Here is a 20,666-nt window from a genome sequence, read left to right on the forward strand (position 1 = left end):
TAGGCTGTTAGGGCCAGAGCTGTTAGGGCCAGAGCTGTTAGGGCCAATTAAGATCAATTTAAGACCCATTTCCATGTTGTGAGAATCTAATGCACAATACAGTTTTCTGCCTTTATCTCATGTGAATAACAATCCATAATGTTTGATGGTCTTTAATCACACCTCAACATTTTCAACAAAATGTCCAGACAGACATGATTAGAATGGGTGGCAATCTTTCATTACAACAACAACAGTAATAGACTGAGACGGAAAACTGAATTAAGAGCTTTATATTGTCTATAATATAGTACTCTCAAAACAACTACAATTTAATGGATCATTAAGACTGACTCATTAACACTCAATTCATACAGCATCATAGTTTCACATTGTTTGGATGGGAACTAGATGAAACAATACTGGCTGTCTCAAGGCACAAAGAGTAAGATATTACAGAAGTATTGTATGTCCTGTATACAGTAAAATGGCAGATATTCCAGAAGTACTATATAAAGTAAAATGGCAGCTATTCCAGAAGTACTGTATACAGTAAAATGGCAGCTATTCCAGAAGTACTGTATACAGTAAAATGGCAGCTATTCCAGAAGTACTATATACAGTAAAATGGCAGATATACCAGAAGTACTGTATACAGTAAAATGGCAGATATACCAGAAGTACTGTATACAGTAAAATGGCAGATATCCCAGAAGTACTGTATACCTGGTATACAGTAAAATGGCAGATATTCCAGAAGTACTGTATACAGTAAAATGGCAGATATCCCAGAAGTACTGTATACAGTAAAATGGCAGATATTCCAGAAGTACTGTATACAGTAAAATGGCAGATATCCCAGAAGTACTGTATACAGTAAAATGGCAGATATTCCAGAAGTACTATATACAGTAAAATGGCAGATATACCAGAAGTACTGTATACAGTAAAATGGCAGCTATTCCAGAAGTACTGTATACAGTAAAATGGCAGATATCCCAGAAGTACTGTATACAGTAAAATTGCAGATATTCCAGAAGTACTATATACAGTAAAATGGCAGATATCCCAGAAGTACTGTATACAGTAAAATTGCAGATATTCCAGAAGTACTATATACAGTAAAATTGCAGATATTCCAGAAGTACTGTATACAGTAAAATGGCAGATATCCCAGAAGTACTGTATACAGTAAAATGGCAGCTATTCCAGAAGTACTGTATACAGTAAAATGGCAGCTATTCCAGAAGTACTGTATACAGTAAAATGGCAGATATACCAGAAGTACTGTATACAGTAAAATGGCAGCTATCCCAGAAGTACTGTATACCTGGTATACAGTAAAATGGCAGATATCCCAGAAGTACTGTATACAGTAAAATGGCAGATATCCCAGAAGTACTATATAGAGTAAAATGGCAGCTATTCCAGAAGTACTGTATACAGTAAAATGGCAGCTATTCCAGAAGTACTGTATACAGTAAAATGGCAGCTATTCCAGAAGTACTGTATACAGTAAAATGGCAGCTATTCCAGAAGTACTGTATACAGTAAAATGGCAGCTATTCCAGAAGTACTGTATACAGTAAAATGGCAGCTATTCCAGAAGTACTGTATACAGTAAAATGGCAGCTATTCCAGAAGTACTGTATACAGTAAAATGGCAGCTATTCAAGAAGTACTGTATACAGTAAAATGGCAGCTATTCCAGAAGTACTGTATACAGTAAAATGGCAGGCTCTCTTCCCTTCACTTGACATGGTCATCTGGTCAAATCAACACATTCCTGACAAATACAGTTACAGATATATCTTCCAGGAACCAATCTGCACAGTGATAGGCTGGTTCGGTGAGGTTTCAGATTGGTCACTTTGGAAACGGTAACCATGGTTTCAGGCCATGGGCATCTGGTGATAGGCTGCGTAGCGACCAGTCACGTAATGGTAGATCTGGAGAAAAGAGAGAAACAGGGAACAACAGAAGATGAAAGAGGAGGACAGGTAAAAACACTTAGCTAGATAGAGCAGACCATTTAAATATGACCCTGTTGTTATTAGGACGTCTAGAACACTGACATGTACAGGTTAAAGGTCATGACTAATGGACAAACTAAACCATTATTGTGTCCTACAGTACCAAGCCATCCCACTCTCAGCACTAAAATCGGCCACGTTATGGGACGTGTTTTAGAAGGACCTGAGTGTGTGTGTGTGTGTGTGTGTGTGTGTGTGTGTGTGTGTGTGTACCTGTCTCTCTATGTCAGCCAGTAGACTACTAGCCCCCAGTCTAAAGAGGTGAGGGCTCAGCCACTCGTCTCCCAGCTCTTCCTTCATCAGAGTCAGCCACACCAACGACTCCTTGGCTGTACGGATCCCACCAGCAGGCTTAAAACCAACCTAGAGGTTCAGGACACAGGAACAACAGCTAGACGTCAGTGAGGCAACAATACAACTTCACGAGGGATAGAGGACCACTCAACAGGGAACAATGTTTATTCCAATCCATTTTAGGTAAATACATATATCTGATGAGGAACGGCATTGATTAGAACTGAGTTAATTCAGCTAACTTGACTGGACGGAATCTAAAGAAAAGCACACACACACACACACTAAGAGACACACCTTGTGTCCAGTCTTCAGGAAGTAGTCCCGGATGGCTCTGACCATCACTATGGCGACAGGGTAGGTAGCGTTGACAGATTCCTTCCCTGTTGACGTCTTGATGAAGTCCGACCCTGTTGTTACACAAACACACACAGACGTTGTTAAAAAGACGACCTTGTTTCATCAGCTGACCTCAGGGCATTGGGAAAGTATTCAGAACACTGGACTTTCAAAACATTTTGTTACGTTAAATGTAAAAACAAAATCCTCATCAATCTTCACACAGTACCCAGTAATGACAAAGTGAAACAGGTTTTTCAAAATGTTTGCTAATTTTTATTAAAAACAAAAAAACAGAAATACCTTATTAACATAAGTATTCAGACCCTTTACTATGAGACTATAAATTGAGTTCAGGTGCATCCTGTTTCCATTGATCATCCTTCAGATGTTTCTACAACTTGATTGGAGTCCACCTGTGGTAAATTCTATTGATTGGACATGATTTGGAAAGGCACACACCCGTCTATATATAAGGTCCCACAGTTGACAGTGCATGTCAGAGCAAAAACCAAGCCATGAAATCGAAGGAATTGTCCATCGAGCTCGGAGACAGGATTGTGTCGTGGCACAGATCTGGAGAAGGGTACCAAAACATTTCTGCAGCACTGAAGGTCCCAAGAACACAGTGGCCTCCATCATTCTTAAATGGAAGAAGTTCGGGACCACCAAGACTCTTCCAAGAGCTGGCCGCCCGGCCAAACTGAGCAATCGGGGGAGAAGGGCCTTGGTCAGGGAGGTGACCAAGAACCCGATGGTCACTCTGACAGAGTTCCTATGTGGAGATGGAAGAACCTTCCAGAAGGACAACCATCTCTGCAGCACTCCACTAATCAGGCCTTTATGGTAGAGTGGCCCGACGGAAGCCATTCCTCAGTAAAAGGCACATGACAGCCCGCATGGAGTTTGCCAAAAGGCACCTAAAGAGTCTCAGACCATGAGAAACAAGATTCACTGGTCTGATGAAACCAAGATTGAACTCTTTGGCCTAAATGCCAAGCATCACGTCTGGAGGAAACCTGGCACCATCCCTACGGTGAAGCATGGTGGTGGCAGCATCATGCTGTGGGGATGTTTTTCAGCGGCAGGGACTGGGAGACTAGTCAGGATCGAGGGAAAGATGAACAGAGTAAAGTACAGAGAGATCCTTGATGAAAACCTGCTCCAGAGCGCTCAGGATGTCAGACTGGGGCGAAGGTTCACCTTCCAACAGGACAACGACCCTAAGCACACAGACAAGACAACACAGGAGAGGCTTCGGGACAAGTCTCTGAATGTCCTTGAGTTACATTACTGCTGCTCTTCAATTAATTATAATTAATTTTACTTAACACTTATTTTTCTTAACTGCATTGTTGGTTAAGGGCTGGTAAGTAAGCATTTCACTGTAATACCTGTTGTATTCGGCATTTCACTGTAATACCTGTTGTAGTCGGCATTTCACTGTAATACCTGTTGTATTCAGCATTTCACTGTAATACCTGTAGTATTCAGCATTTCACTGTAATACCTGTTGTAGTCGGCATTTCACTGTAATACCTGTTGTATTCGGCATTTCACTGTAATACCTGTTGTATTCAGCATTTCACTGTAATACCTGTAGTATTCAGCATTTCACTGTAATTCCTGTTGTATTCGGCATTTCACTGTAATTCCTGTTGTATTCGGCATTTCACTGTAATACCTGTTGTATTCGGCATTTCACTGTAATACCTGTTGTATTCGGCATTTCACTGTAATACCTGTTGTATTCTGCATTTCACTGTAATACCTGTTGTATTCGGCATTTCACTGTAATACCTGCTGTATTCGGCATTTCACTGTAATACCTGCTGTATTCGGCATTTCACTGTAATACCTGCTGTATTCGGCATTTCACTGTAATACCTGTTGTATTCGGCATTTCACTGTAATACCTGTTGTATTCGGCATTTCACTGTAATACCTGTTGTATTCGGCATTTCACTGTAATACCTGTTGTATTCGGCATTTCACTGTAATACCTGTTGTATTCGGCATTTCACTGTAATACCTGTTGTATTCGGCATTTCACTGTAATACCTGTTGCATTCGGCATTTCACTGTAATACCTGCTGCATTCGGCATTTCACTGTAATACCTGCTGCATTCGGCATTTCACTGTAATACCTGCTGCATTCGGCATTTCACTGTAATACCTGTTGTATTCGGCATTTCACTGTAATACCTGCTGCATTCGGCATTTCACTGTAATACCTGTTGTATTAGGCATTTCACTGTAATACCTGTTGTATTCGGCATTTCACTGTAATACCTGTTGTATTCAGCATTTCACTGTAATACCTGTAGTATTCAGCATTTCACTGTAATACCTGTTGTATTCGGCGCATGTGATAAATACAATTTGATTTGAGTGGCCCAGCCAGATCCTGGACTAGATACCTGATCGAACATCTCTGGAGACCTGAAAATAGCTGTGCAGCAACACTCCCCATCCAACCTGACAGAGCTTGAGAGGATCTGCAGAGAAGAATGGGAGAAACTCCCCAAATACAGGTGTGCCAAGCTTGTAGCATCAAACCCAAGAAGATTCTAGGCTGTAATCACTGCCAAGGTGCTTCAACAAAGTACTGAATAAAGGGTCTGAATACTTATGTAAATGTAATATTTCATTTTTTTTCTGCAAAGAATTCTACAAACGTGTTTTCACTTTGTCATTATGGGGTATTGTGATGTCATTATGGGGTATTGTGATGTCATTATGGGGTATTGTGATGTCATTATGGGGTATTGTGATGTCATTATGGGGTATTGTGATGTCATTATGGGGTATTGTGATGTCATTATGGGGTATTGTGAGGTCATTATGAGGTATTGTGTGTAGGTTGACGAGGGGGAAAAACGTAATCAATTTTAGAATAAGGCTGTAACGTAACAAAAACGTGGAAAAAGTCAAGGGGTCTGAATCCTCTCCGAATGCTCTGTACAACCTGCGAAATAATCTGGTGGACAATTCCTTCTAGCCATCAATATGGAATCTATTCGGCTTTTCAACTTTCTACAATTCCAGAAAGATCCCATTCAAGCAGGATGAGCTATAGAAATAGGAAACTAGACATACAGATGACCTACAATACAGTACACACATTTAACATTCTAGAAATACATTTGTAGGAATAAAAATAGGAAATTTAGAGATGTCATCAGACTGGACTAAAATACAATATGATACTACTACAGTGTAAGAGGTACAGCTAGTTCTAAAGTATCTCTGACTGAAACAGGATATTATACTGAGGGCCGCTCTGCTCCTAGGGTCTCCAGAGACATTATACTGAGGGCCTCTCTGCTCTCAGGGTCTCCAGAGACATTACAGTGAGGGCCGCTCTACTCCCAGGGTCTCCAGGGACATTACAGTGAGGGCCGCTCTACTCCCAGGGTCTCCAGAGACATTACAGTGAGGGCCGCTCTGCTCTCAGGGTCTCCAGAGACATTACAGTGAGGGCCGCTCTGCTCCCAGAGACATTACAGTGAGGGCCGCTCTGCTCCCAGGGACTCCAGAGACATTACAGTGAGGGCCGCTCTACTCCCAGGGTCTCCAGAGACATTACAGTGAGGGCCGCTCTGCTCCCAGGGACTCCAGAGACATTACAGTGAGGGCCGCTCTGCTCCCAGGGACATTACAGTGAGGGCCGCTCTGCTCTCAGGGTCTCCAGAGCCAGAGGAGAACATATGGTGTCTGTGACACTGTAACAGGGCTAACAGAGGGTGTGTGCTGCCTGCTTCATCAATATAACTCTTCATTTATCCCCTTCCTTCCCTCCCGTTCCCTCCATCCCTACATTTATCCCCTTCCTTCCCTCCCGTTCCTCCATCCCTACATTTATCCCCTTCCTTTCCTTCTGAGACAATTATGTCTTAGCAGCTTTCTGGATAAAAATAGAAGATGAAATGACAGGCTTTTAATAGATGAACCACAAACCCTGGTAAAAAAAAGCATCATCCCTCTATTCTCCTCTCCTTGTTTCCCTCCATCCCCTCTGCCTCCTCCCCCTAGTCTCTAATGACTGTTCATCCCTTCTGCCTCCTCCCCCTAGTCTCTAATGACTGTTCATCCCTTCTGCCTCCCCCCCTAGTCTCTAATGACTGTTCATCCCCTCTGCCTCCTCCCCCTAGTCTCTAATGACTGTTCATCCCTTCTGCCTCCTCCCCCTAGTCTCTAATGACTGTTCATCCCTTCTGCCTCCTCCCCCTAGTCTCTAATGACTGTTCATCCCTTCTGCCTCCTCCCCCTAGTCTCTAATGACTGTTCATCCCTTCTGCCTCCTCCCCCTAGTCTCTAATGACTGTTCATCCTTCTGCCTCCCCCCCTAGTCTCTAATGACTGTTCATCCCTTCTGCCTCCTCCCCCTAGTCTCTAATGACTGTTCATCCCTTCTGCCTCCCCCCCTAGTCTCTAATGACTGTTCATCCCTTCTGCCTCCTCCCCCTAGTCTCTAATGACTGTTCATCCCTTCTGCCTCCTCCCCCTAGTCTCTAATGACTGTTCATCCCTTCTGCCTCCTCCCCCTAGTCTCTAATGACTGTTCATCCCTTCTGCTCCTCCCCCTAGTCTCTAATGACTGTTCATCCCTTCTGCCTCCTCCCCCTAGTCTCTAATGACTGTTCATCCCTTCTGCCTCCTCCCCCTAGTCTCTAATGACTGTTCATCCCTTCTGCCTCCTCCCCCTAGTCTCTAATGACTGTTCATCCCTTCTGCCTCCCCCCCTAGTCTCTAATGACTGTTCATCCCTTCTGCCTCCCCCCTAGTCTCTAATGACTGTTCATCCCTTCTGCCTCCTCCCCCTAGTCTCTAATGACTGTTCATCCCTTCTGCCTCCTCCCCCTAGTCTCTAATGACTGTTCATCCCTTCTGCCTCCTCCCCCTAGTCTCTAATGACTGTTCATCCCTTCTGCCTCCTCCCCCTAGTCTCTAATGACTGTTCATTCCCTTCTGCCTCCCCCCCTAGTCTCTAATGAACTGTTCATGCCCTTCTGCCTCCTCCCCCTAGTCTCTAATGACTGTTCATTCCCTTCTGCCTCCTCCCCCTAGTCTCTAATGACTGTTCATCCCTTCTGCCTCCTCCCCCTAGTCTCTAATGACTGTTCATCCCTTCTGCCTCCTCCCCCTAGTCTCTAATGACTGTTCATCCCTTCTGCCTCCTCCCCCTAGTCTCTAATGACTGTTCATCCCTTCTGCCTCCCCCCTAGTCTCTAATGACTGTTCATCCCCTCTGCCTCCTCCCCCTAGTCTCTAATGACTGTTCATCCCTTCTGCCTCCTCCCCCTAGTCTCTAATGACTGTTCATCCCTTCTGCCTCCTCCCCCTAGTCTCTAATGACTGTTCATCCCTTCTGCCTCCCCCCCTAGTCTCTAATGACTGTTCATCCCTTCTGCCTCCCCCCCTAGTCTCTAATGACTGTTCATCCCTTCTGCCTCCTCCCCCTAGTCTCTAATGACTGTTCATCCCTTCTGCCTCCTCCCCCTAGTCTCTAATGACTGTTCATCCCTCCTCTGCCTCCTCCCCCTAGTCTCTAATGACTGTTCATCCCTTCTGCCTCCTCCCCCTAGTCTCTAATGACTGTTCATCCCTCTCTGCCTCCCCCCCTAGTCTCTAATGACTGTTCATCCCTTCTGCTGCCTCCTCCCCCTAGTCCTAATGACTGTTCATCCCTTCTGCCTCCCCCCCTAGTCTCTAATGACTGTTCACCCCTTCTCCCCTCCCCCCCTAGTCTCTAATGACTGTTCATCCCTTCTGCCCCCCCCCCCTAGTCTCTAATGACTGTTCATCCCTTCTGCCTCCCCCCCTAGTCTCTAATGACTGTTCATCCCTTCTGCCTCCTCCCCCTAGTCTCTAATGACTGTTCATCCCTTCTGCTTCTCGGCCTGCTCCCCCCTAGTCTCTAATGACTGTTCATCCCTTCTGCCTCCCCCCCTAGTCTCTAATGACTGTTCATCCCTTCTGCCTCCCCCCCTAGTCTCTAATGACTGTTCATCCCTCTGCCTCCGCCCCCCCCCCCTAGTCTCTAATGACTGTTCATCCCTTCTGCCTCCTCCCCCCCTAGTCTCTAATGACTGTTCATCCCTTCTGCTCCTCCCCCCTAGTCTAATGACTGTTCATCCCTTCTTCTGCTCTCCCCCCCTAGTCTCTAATGACTGTTCATCCCTTCTGCCTCCCCCCTAGTCTCTAATGACTGTTCATGCATCCCTTCTGCCTCCTCCCCCTAGTCTCTAATGACTGTTCATCCTTCTTCTTGCCTCCCCCCCTAAGTCTCTAATGACTGTTCATCCCTTCTGCCTCCCCCCCCTAGTCTCTAATGACTGTTCATCCCTTCTGCCTCCCCCCTAGTCTCTAATGACTGTTCATCCCTTCTGCCTCCCCCCCTAGTCTCTAATGACTGTTCATTACTAGACTGATGAACACTTTACAGATGTGTACTGTGTATTTTTACAGTCAGATTTTTTCTTTATTTCTTCCCTTCTTTCTCTCTCTCTCTCTTTCTTTCTTTCTTTGTCTCTCGCTCTCTTCCTCTTAACCCCCATAACCCTCATAACCCCCTCTCTCCCTCTCTCGTATAACCCCCTCTCTCGCATAACCCCCTCTCGAAACCCCCCCTCTCTCTCTCGCATAACCCCCTCTCTCTCACTCTCACCATCTTTCCCTCTCGCTCTCCTCCCCCCCTCTTTCCCTCTCGCTCTCCCCCCCCCCACTCTCTCACCATCTTTCCCTCTCCCTCTCCTCCCCCCCCTCTCTCACCATCTTTCCCTCTCTTCCTCATACCCCCCCTCTCTCTCTCTCTCACCATCTTTCCCTCTCCCTCTCGCTCTCCTCCCCCCCCTCTCACCATCTTTCCCTCTCCCTCTCGCTCTCCTCCCCCCCTCTCTCACCATCTTTCCCTCTCCCTCTCCCTCTCCTCACCCCCCCTCTCTCACCATCTTTCCCTCCCTCTCTCTCCTCATCCCCAGACGGAGGAATAATTCTGTACATTGGTTATGGGGATGTTAATGAGTTGATAATTGATAGAGGTTATTAAACGAGGATGTCGGTAATGACGCTCGTTTCATTTGGCTAGCGCGGGCAAGCAGGCAGTGTGTGTGTGTGTGTGTGTGTGTGTGTGGCGGAGCAAAATAGCCGCCGTCATAGATTAATAGGCAAAATTATCATTCAATTTCTGGAATCTCATACGCAATTTATAGAACAAGGGGAGATTAAGGAGCAGAGCTGAGACAAAAGCAATGTATTTTAATAATGATCTCTATCGGACCGGCTGACAATTTGGTACAGTAATCAGGCTTATTATGTGACAGGGAGCTAAGTGTACAGTTCAGTGTGTGTGTGAGTGTGTGTGTGAGTGAGAGAAAAAGAGAGAGAGAGAGAGAGAGAGAGAGAGAGAGTGTTCATCAGGTTAACTAAGTACAGACACAGAGAGTACAGCCTGAACAACAGCGCCCCCCACAGGAGGACATGACAAACTGCACCATGTGTAAAACTATCACTGGTCCTGATTCAGAGGAGAGATGAGCACATTCAACTCAACATTTTCACAAATCATTCATCAACGAGAGAAAATGGGAGCTGGATCTCAAGTATAATACCAACCTGTGTGAGTGTGTGTGTGTGTACGTGTGAGTGTGTGTGAGAGAGAGAGGGAACACTCACCAGCCATCATAGCCACCAGACTAGCCTTGTAGACATTGGTGTAGGTCCCCAGCTCTCCTATAGCCAGGATGGACTTCATGTGAGCCTCCCCACAGGCCTCTCTGAACTGACACACCTCATCATACATGGCTGAGGAGAGAGACGGGATTTAAATGGAAACTTTATTGAGGAGAGAGACGGGATTTAAATGGAAACTTTATTGAGGAGAGAGACGGGATTTAAATGGAAACTTTATTGAGGAGAGACGGGATTTAAATGGAAACTTTATTGAGGAGAGACACTTCACCACACACCTTCACTGTCATAGCAACACCATAGCTCATACTGCCATAGCAACACCATAGCTCATACTGCCATAGCAACACCATAGCTCATACTGCCATAGCAACACCATAGCTCATACTGCCATAGCAACACCATAGCTCATACTGCCATAGCAACACCATAACTCATACTGCCATAGCAACACCATAGCTCATACTGCCATAGCAACGCCATAGCTCATACTGCCATAGCAACGCCATAGCTCATACTGCCATAGCAACGCCATAGCTCATACTGCCATAGCAACACCATAGCTCATACTGCCATAGCAACGCCATAGCCCATACTGCCATAGCAACACCATAGCTCATACTGCCATAGCAACACCATAGCTCATACTGCCATAGCAACACCATAGCTCATACTGCCATAGCAACACCATAGCTCATACTGCCATAGCAACACCATAGCAACACCATAGCTGTTTTTAATATGTTTTATGTACACTGCCGGTCAAAAGTTTTAGAACACATACTCATTCAAGGGTTTTTCTTTATTTTTAAATAACACATATGGAATCATGTAGTAATCAAAAAAGTGTTGAACAAATCAAAATATATTTTATATTTGAGATTCTTCAAATAGCCACCCTTTGCCTTGATATGTATGTAAGTGAGTGAGTGAGTGAGTGAGTGAGTGATTGAGTGAGTGAGTGAGTGAGTGAGAGGTCTCAACGTCAACAGTGAAGAGGCGACTCCGGGATGCTGGCCTTCTAAGCAGAGTTCCTCTGTCCAGTGTCTGTGTTCTTTTGCCCATCTTAATCTTTTATTTTTATTGGCCAGTCTGAGATTTGGCTTTTTCTTTGCAACTCTGCCTAGAAGGCCAGCATCCCGGAGTCGCCTCTTCACTGTTGACGTTGAGACTGGTGTTTTGCGGGTACTATTTACTGAAGCTGCCAGTTGAGGACTTGTGAGGCGTCTGTTTCTCAAACTAGACACTAATGTACTTGTCCTCTTGCTCAGTTGTGCACCGGGGCCTCCCACTCCTCTTTCTATTCTGGTTCGAGCCAGTTTGAGCTGTTCTGTGAAGGGAGTAGTACACAGCGTTGTACGAGATCTTCAGTTTCTTGGCAATTTCTCGCATGGAATAGCCTTCATTTCTCAGAACAAGAATAGACTGACGAGTTTCAGAAGAAAGTTCTTTGTTTCTGGCCATTTTGAGCCTGTAATCGAACCCACAAATGCTGATGCTCCAGATACTCAAATAGTCTACAGGCCAGTTTTATTGCTTCTTTAATCAGAACAGTTTTCAGCTGTGCTAATATAATTGGAAAAAGGTTTTCTAATGATCAATTTGCCTTTTAAAATGATAAACTGGGATTAGCTAACACTATGTGCCATTGGAACACAGGAGTGATGGTTGCTGATAATGGGCCTCTGTACGCCCATGTAGATATTCCATAAAAAAATCTGCCGTTTCCAGATACAATAGTAATTTACAACATTAACAATGTCTACACTGTATTTCTGATCAATTTGAAGTCATTTTAATAGACAAAAAAAAGGACATTTCTAAGTGACCCCAAACCTTTGAACGGTAGTGTATGTTTACATGTTCCAGTTGACTGACTGACTGCATGTTTACATGTTCCAGTTGACTGACTGACTGCATGTTTACATGTTCCAGTTGACTGACTGACTGACTGACTGACTGACTGTATGTTTACATGTTCCAGTTGACTGACTGACTGTATGTTTACATGTTCCAGCTGACTGACTGACTGACTGACTGACTATGTTTACATGTTCCAGCTGACTGACTGTATGTTTACATGTTCCAGTTGACTGACTGACTGTATGTTTACATGTTCCAGCTGACTGACTGACTGTATGTTTACATGTTCCAGTTGACTGACTGACTGTATGTTTACATGTTCCAGTTGACTGACTGACTGTATGTTTACATGTTCCAGTTGACTGACTGACTATGTTTACATGTTCCAGCTGACTGACTGACTGTATGTTTACATGTTCCAGCTGACTGACTGACTGTATGTTTACATGTTCCAGCTGACTGACTGACTGTTTACATGTTCCAACTGACTGACTGACTGTATGTTTACATGTTCCATCTGACTGACTGCATGTTTACATGTTCCAGTTGACTGACTGACTGACTGTGTTTACATGTTCCAGTTGACTGACTGAATGTTTACATGTTCCAGCTGACTTTTGACTGTTTACATGTTCCAGCTGACTGACTGCATGTTTACATGTTCCAGTTGACTGACTGACTGACTGTGTTTACATGTTCCAGTTGACTGACTGAATGTTTACATGTTCCAGCTGACTTTTGACTGTTTACATGTTCCAGCTGACTGACTGCATGTTTACATGTTCCAGTTGACTGACTGACTGACTGTATGTTTACATGTTCCAGTTGACTGACTGACTGACTGACTGTGTTTACATGTTCCAGTTGACTGACTGAATGTTTACATGTTCCAGCTGACTTTTGACTGTTTACATGTTCCAGTTGACTGACTGACTGACTGACTGACTGTATGTTTACATGTTCCAGCTGACTGACTGACTGTGTGTTTACATGTTCCAGCTGACTGACTGACTGTGTGTTTACATGTTCCAGCTGACTGACTGACTGTGTGTTTACATGTTCCAGCTGACTGACTGACTGTGTGTTTACATGTTCCAGCTGACTGACTGACTGTATATTAACATGTTCCAGCTGACTGACTGACTGTATATTTACATGTTCCAGCTGACTGACTGACTATGTTTACATGTTCCAGCTGACTGACTGACTGAATGTTTACATGTTCCAGCTGACTGACTGACTGACTGTTTACATGTTCCAGCTGACTGACTGACTGTTTACATGTTCCAGCTGACTGACTGACTGACTGTGTGTTTACATGTTCCAGCTGACTGACTGACTGTGTGTTTACATGTTCCAGCTGACTGACTGACTGCGTGTTTACATGTTCCAGCTGACTGACTGACTGCATGTTTACATGTTCCAGCTGACTGACTGACTGCATGTTTACATGTTCCAGCTGACTGACTGACTGCATGTTTACATGTTCCAGCTGACTGACTGACTGCATGTTTACATGTTCCAGTTGACTGACTGACTGCATGTTTACATGTTCCAGTTGACTGACTGACTGACTGACTGACTGACTGAATGTTTACATGTTCCAGTTGACTGACTGACTGATTACATGTTCCAGTTGACTGACTGACTGACTGTATGTTTACATGTTCCAGTTGACTGACTGACTGTATGTTTACATGTTCCAGCTGACTGACTGACTGTATGTTTACATGTTCCAGTTGACTGACTGACTGTATGTTTACATGTTCCAGTTGACTGACTGACTGTATGTTTACATGTTCCAGTTGACTGACTGACGTATGTTTACATGTTCCAGTTGACTGACTGTATGTTTACATGTTCCAGTTGACTGACTGTGTGTTTACATGTTCCAGCTGACTGACTGTATGTAACAGGCTGTTCTGGAAGCAGAGGGTGGTCTGACCCATTACTAGCCAGATGTACCTAATAAAGTGTCTGGTGAGTGTCTATAATAAGATATACCATACCTTCCCACTGTCCAGTGAGGGCCAGAGTCCTGTTAATGACTATATCTATCTCCATAGCTCCATCCTCTACAGCCATACGGACCTCCTCCAGCCTGGTCTTCAGAGAGGTCTGGCCTGCAGGGAAACCTGTCGCCACTGAGGACAGGAGCAGCAGGATGGAGAGAGAGAAGACAGTGGCTTTGCTGAGTCACTATCTAGAGTTTTTCATGTCATAATATTCTGTTATTTCATTCATGCTGTGGCTGTAAGAGTCGTTTATGTGTTATAATTAAGCAATAAGGCCTGAGGAGGTGTGGTATATGGCCAATATACCACGGCCGAGGGCTGTTCTTAGACACGACGCAACACGGAGTGCCTGGATACAGCCCTTAGCCGTGGTATATTGGTCATATACCACAAACCTCTGAGGAGCATTATTGCTATTATAAACTGGTTACCAACATAATTAGAGCAGTAAAAATACATGTTTTGTCATACCCGTGGTATACGGTCTGATATACCATGGCTGTCAGCAAATCAGCATTCAGGGCTCGAACCACCCAGTTTATAATTGCATATATGAATCGATCAATAAATCAAAATAACAAAGAAACATACAACCAATCAGAGGATGACGGAAGTGACAACATACACCTGGACTGTCCAACTACAGAATGATACGGAGGTAGACTTCCTCCTCTCTCTCTCTAACCTGAGGAGACAGGTAGGAGACAACATACACCTGGACTGTCCAACTACAGAATGATACGGAGGTAGACTTCCTCCTCTCTCTCTCTAACCTGAGGAGACAGGTAGGAGACAACATACACCTGGACTGTCCAACTACAGAATGATACGGAGGTAGACTTCCTCCTCTCTCTCTAACCTGAGGAGACAGGTAGGAGACAACATACACCTGGACTGTCCAACTACAGAATGATACGGAGGTAGACTTCCTCCTCTCTCTCTCTAACCTGAGGAGACAGGTAGGAGACAACATACACCTGGACTGTCCAACTACAGAATGATACGGAGGTAGACTTCCTCCTCTCTCTCTTACCTGAGGCGACAGGTAGGCTGGAGTTGGCTGCTTTCAGTGACTTCACAGCATCAGCCACACGAGACGGGTACACGCACACCGCTGCAGTGGTCACACCTAGATACACAGATACAATCAGAACACATAGTTAGCTAAGAGATGTATGTAACTGAGACAACACACTGCTGCAGTAAACACACCTAGATACACAGATACAACCAGAACACATAGTTACTCTTTGCCAACACCAAAGACAGGCCTATCATGTGAAACATAGGAGCATGTCGCCCTCTAGTGGGACAAATAAAGAGCATGTCACCCTCTAGTGGGTAAATAAAGAGCATGACGCCCTCTAGTGGGTAAATAAAGAGCATGTCGCCCTCTAGTGGGTGAATAAAGAGCATGACGCCGTCTAGTGGGTAAATAAAGAACATGACGCCCTCTAGTGGGTAAATAAAGAGCATGACGCCCTCTAGTGGGTAAATAAAGAGCATGACGCCCTCTAGTGGGTAAATAAAGAGCATGACGCCCTCTAGTGGGTGAATAAAGAGCATGACGCCCTCTAGTGGGTAAATAAAGAGCATGACGCCCTCTAGTGGGACAAATAAAGAGCATGACGCCCTCTAGTGGGTAAATAAAGAGCATGACGCCCTCTAGTGGGTAAATAAAGAGCATGACGCCCTCTAGTGGGTAAATATTCAATGAGTTGTGAATTGAAGAACAAGTATGAAGTATAGAACATCAGTCATGTTTAGGATGTAGACTAACACATTTCATACACAGGATTTATGAAGAGCTATGTAAAGCTAGTCTGTCTCTAGAGCAGGGTGAGGTGGAGAGAGGGAGAGACACGGACAGACAGACAGACACCCCACTACCTTTGTCCTGCATGTCCATGCTCTTCAGCAGGTCGTTGCGTACAGGCTGGGTAGCCTTCATACACAGCCGGTGGACATTGCCGGGCGTGTCGTCACCAGCCAGGGTCGTCAGGTCAATACAGGTCACCGCCCGCAGCAGCCACGCCGCCTGGAGACAGAGAGCATTATGGGTAATGTTGTAACACAGAGCCAGATGTTTGTTCTCAATACAAGGGGTTGGTGTGAACAAAACTTCAACACTAGACAACATACAAAACCATACATAATGTAAATCCTTATTCTAATAGTAGGATACAAACTGAGAATACTGCATATCCTTATTCTAATAGTAGGATACAAACTGAGAATACTGCATATCCTTATTCTAATAGTAGGATACAAACTGAGAATACTGCATATCCTTATTCTAATAGTAGGATACAAACTGAGAATACTGCATATCCTTATTCTAATAGTAGGATACAAACTGAGAATACTGCATATCCTTATTCTAATAGTAGGATACAAACTGAGAATACTGCATATCCTTATTCTAATAGTAGGATACAAACTGAGAATACTGCATATCCTTATTCTAATAGTAGGATACAAACTGAGAATACTGCATATCCTTATTCTAATAGTAGGATACAAACTGAGAATACTGCATATCCTTATTCTAATAGTAGGACACAAACTGAGAATACTGCATATCCTTATTCTAATAGTAGGATACAAACTGAGAAGACTGCATATCCTTATTCTAATAGTAGGATACAAACTGAGCATCACTTTGTCCTTTCATCTTGTGTGTCTTCTTATGAGACTTATAGGAAAACATTGGAGATGAAGGTATTTTACACACACACACACACACACACACACACACACACACACACACACCAAAGCTAACCCACAAAGCTAACCCCCAAAGCTCCTACCTGCCACTGTTTCTTGTTCTTGTTGTGTCCTTGGATCTGCTGAGCTCTCTTCAGCACTGCCTGAGTGTTCACTCGCACCTTGGACACCCACTGCAGGTCTGACACACACACACACACACACACACACAATAACAACATCAAAATGGAAGGTTGATAAGAAACACGTTAGTTGATATGTGGTCGCTGTCCACAACGCTTCTATAAAAGTTTATATTGAGGTATACGTCTATTTCTCACTGAGTCCAATATTCTGTTCAGATATCTACTGAATATCAGTAGGCCTACAGCAGTTAACCACCGACGGTTAGGCCTGTAACTAAATGTTTTCCGGGATCTTAGTACAGTCAGACAACAAGAGATCACTGATAGATAGTCACCCCGCCCTGTGCAACTGGGTCCTGGACTTCCTGACGGGCCGCCCCCAGGTGGTGAGGGTAGGTAACAACATCTCCACCCCGCTGATCCTCAACACTGGGTCCTGGACTTCCTGACGGGTCGCCCCCAGGTGGTGAGGGTAGGTAACAACATCTCCACCCCGCTGATCCTCAACACTGGGGCCCCACAAGGGTGCGTTCTCAGCCCTCTCCTGTACTCCCTGTTCACCCATGACTGCGTGGCCATGCACGCCTCCAACTCAATCATCAAGTTTGCAGACGACACTACAGTGGTAGGCTTGATTACCAACAACGACGAGACGGCCTACAGGGAGGAGGTGAGGGCCCTCGGAGTGTGGTGTCAGGAAAATAACCTCTCACTCAATGTCAACAAAACAAAGGAGATGATCGTGGACTTCAGGAAACAACAGAGGGAGCAGCCCCCTATCCACATCGACGGGACAGTAGTGGAGAAGGTGGAGAGTTTTAAGTTCCTCAGCGTACACATCACGGACAAACTGAAATGGTCCACCCACACAGACAGTGTGGTGAAGAGCAACAGCGCCTCTTCAACCTCAGGAGGCTGAAGAAATTCAGCTTGTCAACAAAAACACACAAACTTTTACAGATGCACAATCGAGAGCATCCTGTCGGGCTGTATCACCGCCTGGTACAGCAGCTGCTCCACCGATAACCATAAGGCTCTCCATAGGGTAGTGAGGTCTGCACAACACATCACCGGGGGCAAACTACCAGCCCTCCTGGGCACCTACACCACCCGATGTCACAGGAAAGCCAAAAAGATCATCAAGGACAACAACCACCCGAGCTACTGCCTGTTCACCCCGCTACCATCCAGAAGGCGAGGTCAGTACAGGTACATCAAAGCTGGGACCGAGAGACTGAAAAACAGCTTCTATCTCAAGGCCATCAGACTGTTAAACAACCATCACTAACATTGAGTCAGAATGTTGGCAGCAGCCAGTCAATCTCTAGCCACTTTAATAATTAAATCTTTAAACAATGCCACTTTATATAAATGTTTACATACCCTACATTACTCATCTCATATGTATATACTGTACTCTATGCCGCATGGTCATCACTCATCCATATATTTATATGTACATATTCTTATTCATTCCTTTACACCTGTGTGTGTAAGGTAGTTGTTGTGAAATTGGTAGATTACTTGTTAGATTTTACTGCATGGTCAGTAACTAGAAGCACAAGCATTTCGCCACACTCGCATTAACATCTGCTAACCATGTGTATGTGACCAATAACATTTGATTTGACATGATTCACCCTGTCTACACTGAGTGGTCATGTGAAACATTATCCAGGACATCATGAGTCAAGACTACCAACATTCACTAATTCAGCATAAAACGTTAACTAGCTACTATCTTTAGTGTTCACTTGACACGATACAAAGTATCTCTGAATGTTACTTAACTAACGTTAGATATATATATTAACACGTTGACAGGTACAATGTGCAGTGATTGTTAATTCATTGTGTACTTAACTTTACATCACGTGAGAGCGGTAAACGTTTCTTCTTACATGCATTTGTTTGAAACCAAACTCTTCCTGTTAGGCCTAAGTGTCACAGTCAAAACATTGATTATCAAGAATGTCCTAAATCTAAACACAGCCTCTATGGTAGTAGCTAGAGTTGATACTAGCTAGCTGCACATGCTAACACAATCCATAGCTATTTCACTGGATTTGACTAACGTTTCAGGATAAACATGTATTTCCCACAATAAAGAAGCGAGTCTTACCAAGGGGCATGCCCGGGTTTCTTGCAGACATGGTTAACGTCGATTTAACGACCAAACTGAGTTATTTTTCCAGCAGATTCACCTAGCAAGCTAATTTGCTACCAGCAACGTTTCCGGTCCATGGACCTTTTCCTGAATGTATAGTTACCGCCCCCCTCAATCCACCAATCACGGTTCAGCTCGAAATGGCGTCAAAAATGTACATTTGAAGGATCCTCATCAATTAAAAAAGATGAATGACATATTTTCAATTATAATGTAGTTTTTTTTCATAAGAATGTTTTAACCAAAAGTTCTACTTATACATTCTGTATTTATTGTGTCAATAACTATTTATTGTGTCAATTTTTATTTTTTTAAATATTCAAAAATCAAAGCAATCGATTTAACCAGGCTATTTCTTAGTCCTTCATGTAAAATCTTGGATAATACTCCAAATGCTGTACACATTTATTGCAAGGCTCACTAACCACATTGTTTTGTTCCTGCCTAGACGTGACATCTTTCAACCGTTGCCAAAACCAGAACATGACCAGAATACTATGCAACAAGTTGAGACTTTTTACCACACTGACCGAAACCATGCATTTCTACAGAGCAGTCAATCTGCCAAGCTGCCAACAGTCTATGGGCCCACCCAGAAGCAGTATGTAGGCTATGAATGAAAACCAGACCTGATCTGTGATGCGTCCCCATCCTAAATGGCACTCAGTTCCCTATACAGTGCACTACTTTTGACCAGGGTGCTATTTGGGACTCTGACGTGGAGTCAGATCTGAGAGGAAGCAGGAGTGAACGCTTTATTGCCATAACAGACACTGGTAGGCATCTCATTGGGCTCGGTAATCAGTGACTCGATCAGTAATTAAGATGATGAAAGGAGACTTGACAGGCCTACAGAGAGAGAGAGAGAGAGAGAGAGAGAGCGAGAGAGAGAGAGAGAGAGAGGGTGAGAGAGAGAGAGAGAGAGGGTGAGAGAGAGAGAGAGAGAGAGAGAGAGAGAGAGAAAGAAGGGGAGAGAGAGAGAGAATGAGTAAGTGTGAGAGAGAGAGAGAGGGAGAGAGAGAATGAGTGAGTGAGTGAGTGAGTGAGTGAGTGAGTGAGTGAGTGAGTGAGTGAGTGAGTGAGTGAGTGAGTGAGTGAGAGAGAGAGAGGGTGAGAGAGAGAGAAGGGGAGAGAGAGAGAGAAGGGGAGAGAGAGAGAGAATGAGTAAGTGAGAGAGAGAGAGAGAGAGAGAGAGAGAGAGAATGAGTGAGTGAGTGTATGTTATCTACTTCACTTGCTTTGGCAATGTTAACATATGTTTCCCATGCCAATAAGCCCCTTGATAGGAATTGAATTGGTGTTTATACTTGCATACTATTGTATGAACAGATTAACGTGGTACCTTCAGGGCGTTTGGAAATTGCTCCCAAGGATGAACCAGACTTGTGGGAGGTCTACAATTTCTTTCTGAGGTCTTAGCTGATTTCTTTT

At 44.3% G+C, this 20,666-nt stretch overlaps 1 protein-coding gene across 3 annotated transcripts; it reads right to left on the minus strand.

Annotated features, from left to right (window-relative positions):
* Positions 1–136: 136 nt before the first annotated feature.
* Positions 137–19,313, minus strand: LOC115183161 (deoxyribose-phosphate aldolase-like). 3 transcript variants are annotated; one of them, XM_029744492.1, is made up of 11 exons: positions 19,191–19,313; positions 17,027–17,124; positions 16,107–16,254; positions 15,250–15,345; positions 14,211–14,345; positions 10,324–10,452; positions 2,604–2,716; positions 2,226–2,375; positions 1,704–1,928; positions 1,205–1,309; positions 137–705 (listed from the first exon to the last, which is right to left on the minus strand). In XM_029744492.1, exons 1-9 carry the CDS (start codon positions 19,219–19,221, stop codon positions 1,872–1,874), a joined length of 957 nt encoding a protein of 318 aa, XP_029600352.1. In that variant the 5' UTR covers positions 19,222–19,313; the 3' UTR covers positions 137–705; positions 1,205–1,309; positions 1,704–1,871. The 3 variants fall into 3 exon arrangements, with proteins under 3 accessions (XP_029600352.1, XP_029600351.1, XP_029600350.1); XM_029744491.1 differs by having other exon boundaries at positions 1,669–1,928; XM_029744490.1 differs by having other exon boundaries at positions 1,634–1,928.
* Between the last annotated feature and the right edge of the window lie 1,353 nt (positions 19,314–20,666).

The sequence above is a fragment of the Salmo trutta genome, unplaced genomic scaffold, assembly GCF_901001165.1.
Source record: "Salmo trutta unplaced genomic scaffold, fSalTru1.1, whole genome shotgun sequence".
Taxonomy (NCBI): domain Eukaryota; kingdom Metazoa; phylum Chordata; class Actinopteri; order Salmoniformes; family Salmonidae; genus Salmo; species Salmo trutta.

What these genes read in the sequence shown, in the direction of transcription:
- LOC115183161 (XM_029744492.1), bottom strand. Translation starts at nt 19,221, where the DNA reads ATGTCTGCAAGAAACCCGGGCATGCCCCTTG. An exon ending in CAGCCTACCTGTCGCCTCAG is followed by an intron (nt 14,346 to 15,249) that starts GTAAGAGAGAGA and finishes TCCTGTCCTCAG; the next exon opens with TGGCGACAGGTTTCCCTGCA. An exon ending in CCTCACTGGACAGTGGGAAG is followed by an intron (nt 10,453 to 14,210) that starts GTATGGTATATC and finishes CTCTCTCCTCAG; the next exon opens with CCATGTATGATGAGGTGTGT.